Below are 15,332 nucleotides of genomic sequence, written 5' to 3' on the forward strand. Positions count from 1 at the left end.
TATTTTGTTCATAAATATACTCACGTATCTGTATGTATGTTTGCTATTGTGTATAAAAACATGTAAGACGTGTTAGTTCGTGTGTTTGTGCGCGCGTGTGTGTGTGTGTGTGTTTGTGCTGTATGTATGTGGTTGTATGTGTGTGTGAATGTGAATGTATGTGTTTAAATACAGTTACTCAAACACAGTCTTGAGTTTGATTTTAGTAGCAAGCTTTTAAAAGATTAATTTTTAACAAAATGTGTTTCTTATTTGTTTCTTCCCTTAATTTGTTATGCATTAATATTTATAACTAATGTTATCACGTTTTAAATAGCTATACAAATGTCATTTACGACAGTACTATGCTTATTGTATTATTGTTGTAGGACGCGATTTTTTTTTACAAATTTCATGTCATATTTTCGGCGTGGCGTTCCGAATTTAAGAAAGGTGATGTCTATAAATCAACAGACACGCTCAAGCGTCAACCTTACACCTACGCACTTCTTCAGTTTGAAGAATTTTTAAATTTCAAAATAGCAACGCGAACATATGTTTGAGTTTGATAGATTTACCATCTATAAGATGAAAGTCAGACGATATGTCAAGTTTTGTCTTAAAAAATGCCTATAAAAATTGATGTGTGCTGTTATTGTCATTGTTGTAATTAGTGTACTTTTCGCGTGTCAGTGTGTAACACGCGTCTGTAATGTTGAAAAGTTCCGCCAAAATAGTACAATGAACAATTCTCTCTACCAGAGAATAACGATGTTGGTATTTGTAGTACGTGATCGTGTTGGTGAGAGCGAAGAGGAAATATGGGCGAGGTGGGGGATGGCTAAAACTATGATGATAAGTAAGGCTGGACATCGATTGCACGTTTATTGGCGAGGACACCTAGTAAGACAAGACAGTTGAGCGGGTGATATAGCACAAACAAAATATTCTAACAATGCAACTGAACAACAACGTTGAGAAACGACGCCCCGCAATATCAGTTAATAAGCAATAAAGTAGTACAACGTAAAAAACATCTCACAACAACGGTGACTAAACAGCAGAAAAACCCAGCAGAAACTTTCTGCCAGCCCTGTATCAATTTATCATGTGAGGCACTGACACAAAAATGTCAACATTTAAATGTCAAACCGTCGTAACATTTTTAAGCACTGAAACGTTTTTTCAAGTTTAAAAATTTGAAGCGAAATTTTAAAATTGAACAAACTAAATTGAATTCAAATTAAAGTAGCAATTTAAAGGATGAATATTTTCGACAAATTCAAAATATTCCAAACAAAAAGTGGATTATTATATTAAATAATTAAATAAAATAATTTACTTGAGTTAATTTCCGATTTTATAGCCAGGATGAAGTATAGAAAATTGATGACGATACTCTTTCAATTTGCCGTACAAAAAAGTTGGGCTGAAGTTGTTTTTTTCTTGCGATTTCTTCCAGGCAAGTTACCAACTGCGAATTTCAACTGGAAAATCTTGGAATGCTTGATTCAGCTCTCGTATCCGTACGTTCTACATTATTCATGAGTTAGTTGAGGAAAGTTTAGATTCAAAATTTTGTTATTAAAAATGAATTATATGTAAATGTTAGGAGATAGCTGATAAACTAAAATGTTGGATGATACTGTGTATAATAGGTATGTCTAGAATGAAATGCAAATTAATTATTTGAATGAAATATCCAACTGACATAAACCCAAAAGTATTTTCAATTATAACTTCCAATCACTGCTTGAAATGAGACTTCTTTTTATATTCTCTCGTCAGATAACGTCAAATTTAGAAGCTGAGTTTTTATTGGTTGCAAATTAGATGAATTAATTCTTATTGGCTGGCTTTGTTGTATGGGGCGGTCCAAGCAAAATCTGTGTTAGTGTTTATTGAGACGTTTGAAGCATGAAGAGATATTTTCTTGTGTTATGCTGAATTGTGTGTGTGTGGAGTGTGAGTTGTGGTGTGTGTTGTTGTGTGTGGAGTGTGTGAGTTGTGGTGTGTGTGTGAGTTGTGGTGTGTGTGAGTTGTGGTGTGTGTGTGAGTTGTTGTGTGTGGAGTGCGTGAGATGTGGTATTCAAGTTGATGGTAATGTTTAAAGTGTAATGATACTTATGTTAATATTGTATGAATTTTCCGAGCGACTTGATGTGTAACAATGATGATTGATTCAACGAAATGAAAGAATTTTATCGAGTCTTTCCACTCGCAGTCTCATAATGCAATGTAAGGCTATGTGCAAAATTTAATTTTAAATATTGCAAAATTTAATTTTAAACATTCGTAAAGCGTGACTCAATGAAATGCGACGTTACTGAACTGTACCGTGTTGTAATGTAATACGCCTGTAATGTAATGTAATGTTATGTAAAAAGCATGTAATGTTATGTGAAAAAATTAATAATGTTAATAGCTGTATTCATATTTTCAACTGTTTAGGATATGTTTTGAAAGTTGGTTTGAAATGTTTTGGACTTTTGAATGAATTGAAATGGGATCAACTTATTTATTCTCAAAGATTCAGTTTAAGTGGCCTTATTCAACTCAATAAGAAGATTTTTATTTCAATTTGGCGACTGTTTGGCATTCAAAGGAATGCGACCACTGTCAACCTCGTTTCATTCACATCGCCTTAAAGATGAATTTATACCTTTACACATTTTTATTAAGCGCAAATTAAATTCAATTTAAAAAAATGTCTAAAAAGGTTTTGTTTGTATAATTTGTTTTTAAATTTGGAATCCTGACAGGCAGAATCTGGTGAGGCCTAGCTTAGTTTCATTCCATTGCATCTACTGCTCTTTATTTGTTACATATCATTCCCAAGTTGCGTCCTTTGCTGAACAACAATATCCCAATAAATAAAAAAATTAATTAATTAATTTATTATTTAGTTAATTGACTAATTAAATCAAAATAATTTTTAAAATGGTTTCCAAAATGTAAATGCCTCTTGTGCAAGACTTTTGTAACATTTTGCGTTACGTTTAACGAGTGTTGTGGAAGGTTAGAATGGAATTATAAAAATTTATTTGTGGAAACAAATTTGTGGATGAACATGCAATTAATTGGCTGAACGAACGAACGAACGAACAAGCAATTAAATGATAAATAATTTAAAGTCTTTAAATAAGTGATTGCATGAGTGAATGAACGAACGAACGAATGAATGAATGAATGAATGAACGAACGAAGGAACGAAGGAACGAATGAACGAACGAACGAATAAGTGAGTAAGGGATCATTATAAGTCGAAATCTAACCATCATCATATATACAATTATCCTGAAAATATAGTCATTATACAGTCGGAATGTAAACAGAAGAGATGCTTGAACTTTCACAAGAATGCCACGACTCCTTACGTAAGATGACTCGATGCGTGTAATGATAAGGTGTGCGATCAAGAGCTCCTGGCCAATAGAGATATGATGGTCATGATATGATGATGATATGATGGGTTGGATGATATAGTAGTGATGTGTGGTGATGACAGCAGTTTTAGTATCTGCCAATGATGGTGGAAATAATGATAATGATGATAATGATAAAGATGAAGAAGAAGAAGGAGAAGAAGAAGAAGAACAACAAGATGATGTTGATGATGATGATGATGATGATGATGATGATGTCGATGTCGATGATGATGATAGTCATGATGATGATAATGATGGTCATGATGATGGTCATGTTGAGGATCATGGTCATGTTGAGGATCATGGTCATGTTGAGGATCATGGTCATGATGTTGAGGAAGACGATGAAGAAGAAGAAGGTGATAACGATGATGATTATGATGCTACATAGTGTTAAATAAATGACAATTATGGTAATGATGAAGAAGAAGTGATAATAATGATACAGTACCGATGTTACGTGGTGTTTAATGGTATAGAGATGACATCACATAGATTACACACATCATGAGAAATGATGATGGAGATGATGAATGAATAAATGAATGTATGGAGTGAAAACGACTGTGTATGAGTGACATCTTGGTGAAGTGATCCTGTGACGGAGATGAGGAGTTGATAGTACAACCATGGGAATAAATTATGATGGAATAGTGATAATGACATTTGCTAGAATGATGATAAAGATAATGATGACGGTTTGAATAATTAGGCAAATAGCACTTAATGAGACCGAGGTGATGACTAAGTGACTCTCTTCTAGTGACGTCATCGTAGTAAATTCTTGACGTCATGGCTTGCTTGCCCGCCTGCAAACGTGCATTTATCTCACGTTCATTTTATTGTACGTATATCCTCGTGCTATGGTCTCTAAATGCAACCCATTATATAAAAATCATCACATGCCAGACTATATTGCAGAATATGAAATAAAAGATTAATTTTTATATGTCTTTTATTCTTTTCTCTCTCTCTCTCTTTATTTTTTTCTCTCTTCATTTTTCTCTCTCGCTTTCTCTCTTGTCTCTCTTTTTCTTTTTCTCTTTCTCTTTCTCTCTTTCTCTCTTTCTCTCTCTCTCTCTCTCTCTCTCTTTTTCTCTTTTTCTCTCGCTTTTGGGTCCTTCTTCTATCTTAGTATGTTTTTTTAGCTCCCACATTTTTTACTCTATCACATCTCATTGTTGTTCAGCAATACCAGTTTATATTCACTCAGGCTTACGATGAAACAATTTGTTGCAAACAATTTTTATCAGCACACCACACACACACACACACATACACACACACACACACACATACATACACACACACACACACAATGCACTTAACTGAGGCTAATCATGTTGAAGTAACCTATAAGACATTTGCTCAGCAGATGAACAGATATGAAAACAAAAACAGTACAAGAGAACTAACTACACAGTAGCACGCTCGTGTGAACACGCACTTACCTAACAAGACAACCAGCCAGCCAACCAACAAACCAACCAGCCAACCAACAAACCAGCCAGCCAGCCAGCCAGCCAACCAACCAGCCAACCAGCCAACCAACCAGCCAACCAGCCGACTAACCAACCACTAACCAATCAATCAAAAAAATTACTTTCTTACGCAATGCAAGCACCCACGCCTCCACATTAACGAAGGTGCATACAGAGAGATGATGCCAACATTTTTAAACATTTCAGTATTAAAATACAAGAATTCTTCCATTTGCAACAATTTACACACCATGGATTTGATAACATCAGTCAAGAATCAAACCCTACGTGACCTTAATTAATTAGAGGAATATTAATTAGTGACTCAAAATACAGTTGCAAACATATGTTTGTTCACATATGAATATAAATAAAGATATATAGAAATATCTTTTATGAGATATCATGAGATACTATACATAGAAAGAAAGAAAGAGAGAGAGAAAGAGAGAGAAAGGGGGGGAGAAAAAATTATATATATATATATATATTATTACTTTTATTATTATATATAATATATATACGTGTGTGTGTGTGTGTGGTGTGTTTGTGTGATTGTGTGTGTGTGTGAGTGTGTGTGTGTGTGTGTGTGTGTGTGTGTGTGTGTGTGTGTGTGTGTGTAGCATTAAGAATTAAGTTCAGAAATGACTAAAATAAATACAAAGAGCTCAGAGGACGATGAAAAGTGAAATGGGAGAAAAAATTATAAGGATGGAAAAATGTTTACAAACTTTTACAACAATATGCACTTGTTTTTAAAAGTAACACACGCACACACGCACACACACGCACACTTACATACACACCAAAATACACGGACGATTAGACACCGACTCACACACACACACGCGCGCGCACACAAGCAAACACACAAACTCAGACACACACAATCACACAAGCACACACACATATATCAACAGAAGTACACACGTGAACAGTATCAAATTTTATTTGTTTGTTCAACGCCTCTCCACATCAGTAACTATCTCGTTGTCACACTCAAGTACTATCATCATCATCATCGCCATCATCATCATCATCATCATCGTCATCAACAACATTACCATCACTATCAACAACATTACCATCACCATCGTCATCTTCACCTTTAACGCCATAATTATCATCATTATCTTCATCATGATCATCACAATTACTTTAACCATCATCAATGCTACCACCACCACCAAAAATTTGTGTCCAAACATATTTTACCATTTCGTTTGTTTAAATTTGAAAAAAATGGAATAATAGACTTGTTTAAAATCAAAATTGTTATCAACAGCATCATTCCTTCAGCATGTGTTGTGGGCATTCATTTCATTCATCATCCGCTCGCTGCTATTGCTGGCACAATTTCAACTTTAAAAAAATTGATTTTTTCTAATACTTTATTTTAATTTTCGAAGAAATTTTATTGCAAAAACTGGTTGGGCTGCTTAATGTTGAGAATATTTCTAAGTTTCGAAGTGAGGACATGTTGCCAGTTTGGATGCTGAAAAAGTGGAACTATTTTACTGAAAGAACAAAACTATTAATTATTAATAATTTTTATCATAATTTTAAAATTTCTATACGGAATCGTTGAAATGGCTTCCGAATCCGCGCAAGATATCTATCTATAATATCACATAGATATTATATAGGTATCATATAGATATTATATAGGTATCATATAGATATTATATAGGTATCATATAGATAGCATATATGTAGATATCATACAGATTTTATATGATTCCGATTCTCCATCAGCACACAAACCACAACTCTTTAAGACTTTTTTTCAGTGAGGATCAAATTCATTGTTTTCAATCATGTACTCATAAAGTGACAAAGGAACTAACTAACTATATATAATTACATAGATACAGATATTTACCATTCATCACATAATGTTCTGGCCGGACTGCTAAAGCCAAATTTGACCAAATGATGGTGGCCACCCTGGTTTTAATTACTCCAACAGCTTTAATATTTTAAACCTATCTATATTTATGTTTGAATACAGTGTTCATTATTGCAGGCTTGTATGTTTTTCATGTTACGGTGATCCATAATATTTGCATTGCTTATGGTTACAAATTATAAATGACTTCATGCATTTACCTCAAACATTCAAAAGTTTTTCAAATCTAAGTCTGCAAGATTTAACGAATGTTTTCATTTAACAACAAATTATGTTAGCCATCACATGTCTGAGTATTTAAAACTGAAGAACAACCAAAGTAGAAAAATAACAAGTTACAAAATTTCTTTCTAAATTTTCTTTTAAGACGGTCTTTCAAGAGTTTGTCATGATTTTCTTTCAGAAATTGTTAGCAAAAAACAAAACATTGTTAGAGAAGCACGAAAGAATTTTAAAACGATCGTAATAAAGCCAGTTAGTGCAATGGTGCAATGGAGGATGTGGTATGTTGTGTTGTGTGCGTGTGTATGTGTGTGCGTGTGTGCGTGTGTGTGTGTGTGCTGTTGGAAGAGGAGGAAGAGATGCAAGATGAGTGCAGCACGTAAGTTGAGTTGAGTTGATTTCCCCGCAATGCAATCAGGTGCAGTGACGACCGTGAGTGAGGTAGGAATCCTCTGCACTTGTTAGCAACTGCAGCAACACAACAACAATACAACAACATGTTGGAACAACAACACAGCAACATGTTGGAACAACAGCACATCAACATGTTGAAACAACAACACAACAACACGTTAGAGCAACAACACAACAACATGTTAGAACATCAACGTGTTAGAACAACAACACAACACACAACAATATAATGAAACAACACAGCATCATCAACAACTGTACAACAAGCAACTATTAATTGAAAACAGCATTAATTATTCTACCAACAACTACCCAAAATAAAGACAAAAAATATAAACTATCAAACAGAACCACAAAGTAACGTTGCTCAAAAAGTTGTTCATTGGATCGAAAGATAGCCAACAATTTAAATCTTGCTACCTCAAATCACTTCATGAAAATACAATGAATTACAACAAATAATAAACAATATTTTAAACGTTTTCAACTAGCCAGATTGTATATTTATGCCCCAACACCCACACCTCCACACACACCACCACACACACACCACCACACACACACACCACACACGCACACACCACACACATGAACACAACGCACGTGCTGAAGAACAAAATTTTGCAACGCTTCACTTTTAAACATAATTAGAAATAAAGTTATCCATGAAAAGAATTGTTGGGTGGGAGGTTGGGTGGATGGGTGGGTGGAGGCTGCAGTTTGGGGTGGTGGGTGGTTGATACGTGTTAATTGATCCATGAGTAACTGTCAAAAATATTGTATTAAAATAAACACACACACACGCACACACATACATACAGACACACACACACACGCACACAATCATATCATACAAATGAAACAACGTAATTATCAATAGAGAGATGGGTTGAGACTTGATTTAGCTTCAATGTTTGGATTGCAACGCTCGATACTCATTGATTTCACGCAGTTCAATTTCAAATAAATATTTATTCAGTTGTTTCAACGTTTCATGGAATAAAATTGTATCATTTCTTCATTAATTGAGCTGTTGTTTTAAATTAATCTTAATACTTCTGTGATATATTGTGATCTTTCTTAACATGTGAAATACAACTTTTATGAGAGATATATGCTGGTCAGAACGCAGATGTGTGTGGTGTGTGTGTGGTGTGTGTGTGTGTGTGTGTGGTGTGTGCGTGTGTGTGTGGGGGGGTGTGTTTGTCTACGCATTAGTGCGTTCGTTTGTGATATGACTAATTAAATATATTAATAATTTAAACATTACGTACATACATTCTTGCATGCATATATACGTACGTAAATACATACATACACACACATATATTTACATACATACATACATACATACATACATACATACATACATACATACATACATACATACATACATACATACATACATACATACATACATACATACATACATACACACATACATACATACATACATACATACATACATACATACATACATACATACATACATACATACATACATACATACACACATACATACATACATACATACATACATACATACATACATACATACATACATACATACATACATACATACATACATACATACATACATACATACATACATACATACATACATACATACATGCACAATGCACATATTGTTGAGTGCATGTTTGGAAAAAAATGAGGAACTGCAGATAATAAAAGTGCAACTTGCCGTTGTTAAACATTTTAACTTCTTTCTACGCGCCTGCACCGAAATGTTTCCAGATCGCTGAGCTGTTAAACTTCTTCACATTTCCGATTCGTTCATTCAGATTGCTTTGCTTTTGTATATTTTGTTCGAATTTTTGTATGTTTGCATGGTTGGCTGGCTGGCTGGTTGTTGGTTCTTTGCAATTCTCTTTTTTCTACATATTTTTAATTTTCAAGCGTTGTATCTATAAATGAATTCATCGATTATATTCAACGCATTTCAAACGCGGCTTGAATTATGCTTCAAGCAATTTGTTGCTGTTGCTGATTAGAGTAGTTAACATATAAGAAAACAACAATGGATGTGCAACGTGAGAAGAACAGTTACACATACATACAGTTACACCTACATTCACACATGCACACACACACATATACATACGCATGCATTGGTAAGTGTTTGTATGTTGTATCTGTACAAATACGAATACATACAACATGTAACGCAGTAGCACAAGCAGCAGGTCTCAACAAATAAGTGCTTATAATTTAAAACAAATTACAATTATTATTGTAAGCGTGTGTTTGTGATCAAAACAAATGATGAACAAGTGCCTTAACTTATATGTGCTGTTTATGACTTTCCTGTACTGGCCAGGCTGAAGTGTGTTTGCACTTATTTAGGCACATTAATAAAATAATATGTTTCTTGTTTCTCTTGTTTCTTGTTTGCACAAACACCACACACACACACACACACACACACACACACACACACACACACACACATACACACACACACACACACACACATACACACACAAGTATAATATTAATATATATATACTTAATATTTAGATAAAAAATATTGAAATGAATATGAAATACAAAAATATATTTACGTGTTGCTGAACGTGCCAGTTCAGGTTTATGTGAATGTAGAGTACAGTTGCATGAATGCTTGGTGAAAATCTACGTACTACCGATCGATCGAGTTATCTGGTCTATTCCTTACTGAGTGTTGCTTGTATACCAAGGTGTGGAGGTGAATTGAGATGCACCAATGCATTGGTAATGTATCAATGCATTGCTAATGTAACAATGCATTGTTGTTACTCGTGAATAAATGTTAGTAAAAAATTTTTAAAATAGCCATTAAATTTCATTTCCATTTCTTTACATTTGGCCTTCATCGTTCTTCCATGCACAGATTTATTTTTACACAACTTCCAAAATCATTCCACGTCTATATTTTTTGATACAAAATTTGGAAATTAGTTTTAAACATGTTATACATCCGTCAAATCGTTGATGTTTCTGATGGTCTGTAGGATAACCTTTCATGTTAAAAAACCATTTAGTTGTCTACAAAAAACGAAAAGACACCCAGGCAAACATACAGACAAACAGATGAACAAACAAACAGATGAACAAACAAACAAACAAACAGAAAGACAAACAAGCGAAATGATTTCTTCACTAACAAAACAGTCAATAATGATGTAACAATGCTCCACTTCACTGTGCTAATAAAAATACAACTCCCACGTTCTGGTAACGGTAATATCATCCTTAAAACTACCGTAGAACACACACATACACGCGCACACATACACGCATACACTGTTCAAATGTATGTGTGTGTATATATATATGTGTGTGTGTGTTTTTGTGTGTACGTGTGTGTGCGTGTGTGTAGGTGTGTCTGTGTGTACGTGCGTGTGCGTGTGTTTACGCGCGTGTGTGTATGTGTGTGTGTGCTTGTGTGTGTGTGTGTGATATTGTACATGATGATTAGGATGATTTTTATTATATCATATAAAAGATAAATCCTAAGGTAACTGTGATAAGATACTTGATGATGATGATGATAATGATGACGATTGTGATGATGATGGTGGTGATTGTGAGGATGTCGGTGGTGATTGTGATGATTATAACGATGATGAAAATTATAAAAAATTATGGGGCTGATAATGATGACGATGTTGATGATGACGACGATGAGGATGATGGCGATGATGATGATGATACAGGTTCGATTTTAATCTCTTCCTGGTACAGACTTCTATAACGCTAGTGAGTCAGTGAGATAAATCTTATCATATCGTTAGGAAGCACCAGCAATCGGTCTCATTAAATAACAACATCATCATCATCATCATCATCATCATCATCATCATCATTCTCTTAATCATCATAATCATCATCATCGTCATCATTATCATCATCAACAACAACAAAAACATCATCATCATCATCATTGTCTTCATCATCGTAGTCGTCATCACCGTCACCAAATTTTCAATATAGATTTTATTCAAAATTTTTTTTTCCCAAAAAATTATTTTCTTCTTTTTTTTTTCAATATTATAAAAAGATGATTTACTCATTTTCCATTGCATTGTGGACATCATTTTTAAAGTTTGCAGGAAATCTACAAACAGAAGCAAGCATGACGTCATCCCTTCGTCATCAGCAACATGCATCTTTTGTTATCAAGGCCTACCATGCAAAACTGACCATCTTGAACTTTGAACCCGTCACGTGATGACACATACATGACGTCACCACATCGTCTCGACCCTCACCTTTCACGCGTGCACACACACACACACACACACATACACACACGTACATACACACGTGTATATGTACAAATATTGATGTTCATCTGTTCCATTCGGTCGAGTGTATGTTGTTGTACGCATGTTTGCGTGTATGCGTGCGTGTGTCCGTGTGTGCTCTTGTGTGTGCGTGTGTGTGTGCTTGTGTGTGTGTGTGCGTGTGTGTGTGTTTTGTATCAGCAGCTTGGTACTTGTATATATCAGTCATAAAAGTACAAATTATTATTATTATTATTAGTAGTAGTAGTAGTAGTAGTAAAGTAGTAGTAGTAGTAGTAGTAGTAGTAGTAGTAGTAGTAGTAGTAGTAGTAGTAGTAGTAGTAGTAGTAGTAATAGAAGTAGTGGTAGTATTAGTAGTATTAGTATTAGTAGTAGTAGTAGTAGTAGTAGTAGTAGCAGCAGTAGTAGTAGTAGTAGTAGTAGAAGTAGTAGTGGTAATAGTAGTAGTAGTACTATACAACGGATGTGGTGGACGACGCATGATAACTAAAATTATGTTTATTTAAGAGTTAAACGTGTGGCGTTGTTCATGGATGTTGTTGTTGTTTATGGATTTGTTGTTGTTGTGTTTTTGTTGTTGTTGATGTTGTTGTTGTTGATGTTGTTGTGGCTGTTGTCATGGATTTGTTGTTGTTATTTTCGTTGATGTTGTTGTTGTGGCTGCTGTTGTTGATATAGATTTGTTGTTGTTGTTGTTTTTGTTGATGTTGTTGTGGCTGTATTTGTTGTTGTTGTTGTAGATTTGTTTTTGGTGTTGTTGTTGTTTTAGTGGCTGCTGTTGTTGTTAGTGTTGTTATTGTTGTAGTGGCTGTTGTTGCTGTTATTGTTTTTGTTGTTGTTATTGTTGTAGTGGCTGTTGTTCTTATTGTTATTGTTGATGTTATTGTTGATGTTGTTGTTGTTAGTGTTTTTGTTGTTGATGTTGTTGTTGTTGATATTAGGCCATGCAGAGTTATTTTCAATGGTTACTGGTTACAGGATTCGTTGAAGGATTGTTGCTGTCCTCCATGATGATGATGTTTTCGTTGTTGTGATGATGACGATGATAATGATGATATTGTTGGGATGATGATAATGATGATATTGTTGGGATGATGATGATGATGTTTTTTGAAGAAAATGATAGTGTTTTTGTTGATTTTGATAATGATGATGATGTTTTTGCGATGATGATGATGATGTTGTTGGGATGATGATGTTGTTGTTGTCGTTGTGATGATAATGATGATGATGTTGTTGTGATGATAATGATGATGATGTTGTTGTTAAAGTGATAATGATGTTGATGTTGTGGTCATGATGATGACGACGACAAAGACGATGATGATGCCGATGATGATGACGCTGATGATGATGATGATGATGTTGGAGGAGCACTCGAGTTGGCGACTGTCATGACTCACCTCATCGTCCTATCATCATTATTCATCGACCATGGTCAACACGTCCTTCAGACAAGCAAGCACTAGGATGATGATGACGACGACGACGATGATGATGCTGATGATGATGATGATGATGATGATCTAACATCAACACGATTCAACATCAAAAACGTTAACCTGATTCAACATCATCACGAATCAGCATTAACGTGATTCAACATCAACACAATTCAACATCAACACAATTCAGCATCAACATGTCTCAACATCAACATTATGGAGAACGCGACTCTAGCTCGTTGGTTTTAAAAAATTCGTTCGAAAGATTTCAGCCTACCTTTTTCAATGAATCATGTGGTCGATCCAAGACATCGCAGAATAGGGACGTCCTGGAACCCACTGTGAGAGCGAATCCCAGCCAACAAGCAGGTAAATTGTAAATAATGTACAGTGAATGAAACCAAACTTCCATCACTCATTGGCACATGTTGGCAACGTAAAAAAGCTGGACAAGTTGTCATCTCATGAGTTGACCGAACGAACATTCGACACATGACTTCCTCTACTTTCTCACAACAAAGCCAAATTATTCTACAATCAAATTGTTACGTGTGACACAAAATGGATTATGTTTAATATCTGAGATCTGGACAATGATGAACCACCAAAACAGCGTCTGAAGCGAGATATGCGCCACTGCTCAGGTGCAATCAACCACAGTTTTGTTTTTTAGAATTTGGCCTATCAATCCTAATAAAAATCTTCTGGTAATCAAAAAAACGGAATGACAACAAATCTTAAAATTAGACAGCCAACATTAATCAATTGGACAACTCCACTTACTGCTCAAATGACAGAGCGAGTCAAAGCAACAGGAGTTGGTTTGAAACTTTCCATCGCCCATCACAATTGCCAAACTTCTCTTCACTGACTTATTAATTTTTAATAATTGAATAATTTTTCAACTTTGAAAATATTCAATACTTCAGAGGCCACCAAAATGCTCTTTTAAGAGTCCATCGAGATCCAGGATTTTAAAAGGGATTAATAAGTTTATACTCATTAGGTGCATTACTTGGATGAAAATAAAAAGTTTTTAATTGAAAAAATCAAATTCAGCTATGAGCATTTTTGCTCCATATCATACTGGACCAAATAATATTTTGTAGAATTAGCCAACATTCAACCACCTCAGCCTGCAGCATGCAACAAAAGCAGGACAACCATAACATTGAAAACAAACAGTGGTAGCATCAGCAATGGCAACAATCAATATCAAACAACACGAACATCCACAAACAACGACGTCACCAGCAACATACAACTGCAACAGCAGCAACAACACCAGCAACAAGATGACACGTGTTGAGATGCATGCGTATGATCTTGCGATCATTAATAATGAAGAACGTTCAGTCAGGCCCACTTCTGCTTCCATGACCAATCAATTTCTACTATTATACATCTAATTGGCAGGTTTGAGCAAATGTGTGCGTGTGTGTGCGTGCGCGTGTGTGTATGTGACTGTGTCTACGTGTGTATGTGTTTGTCTGCCAAGTTATCAGATGTCAGTGATTGCGTGAAGAATGAAATTTTTATTAAAATTATTATCTGCAAATCAAAATAAAACGTGTGAATATTTGATGAATTTAAAAAATTGTGATTAATTTGAACCGATATAATACATGGAAATTTAATGAGGCTCGCATTGCATGTTCAAGCGACAAAGATATTTTTCTATGGCTCATTTTAATTAGAGAACTAAAAAAGTTCACAGAAAAGTGGCCCAACAAACAACCAAACTCAAGTAATTTTTTAAATATAATTGATTCACAAACTATTTGTAGGATCACTTTAGCAGTTTGTCGTGCAGCTTATAAACTATATGACCAGTTAATGAAATTTATTTGAGACGAATAATTTTAAAAAAATTTCATTAAATAAATTTATAAAAATTTGATAGCATTCTGTTTAATCAAAAGAATGAAATAAATAATAAAAAAATAATATTCTGTTTAAATAGCTAAATATGTTAGGTGGAACATAATTTGTTCTGGAATTATAGAATTTGTTCAACTCGTGCGTCTCTATTGGAAGTATTTAATTTAATTGTTTAGTCAACAAATAAAAATATTAATAAATTAAAAAAGCTAGTTTTGTTTATTAGATTAAAACAAAAAACTTTATATAAATAATAATTAATA

At 34.4% G+C, this 15,332-nt stretch overlaps 1 protein-coding gene across 1 annotated transcript; it reads left to right on the forward strand.

The window, feature by feature from the left end:
• Positions 1-11,571: 11,571 nt before the first annotated feature.
• On the forward strand, positions 11,572-14,597 carry HELRODRAFT_168007 (hypothetical protein; the record flags this gene model as incomplete). Its single annotated transcript, XM_009013710.1, has 3 exons — positions 11,572-11,663; positions 13,331-13,557; positions 14,443-14,597. 3 exons carry the CDS (start codon positions 11,572-11,574, stop codon positions 14,595-14,597), a joined length of 474 nt encoding a protein of 157 aa, XP_009011958.1.
• Between the last annotated feature and the right edge of the window lie 735 nt (positions 14,598-15,332).

The sequence above is a fragment of the Helobdella robusta genome (assembly GCF_000326865.2).
Source record: "Helobdella robusta unplaced genomic scaffold HELROscaffold_12, whole genome shotgun sequence".
NCBI lineage: Eukaryota > Metazoa > Annelida > Clitellata > Rhynchobdellida > Glossiphoniidae > Helobdella > Helobdella robusta.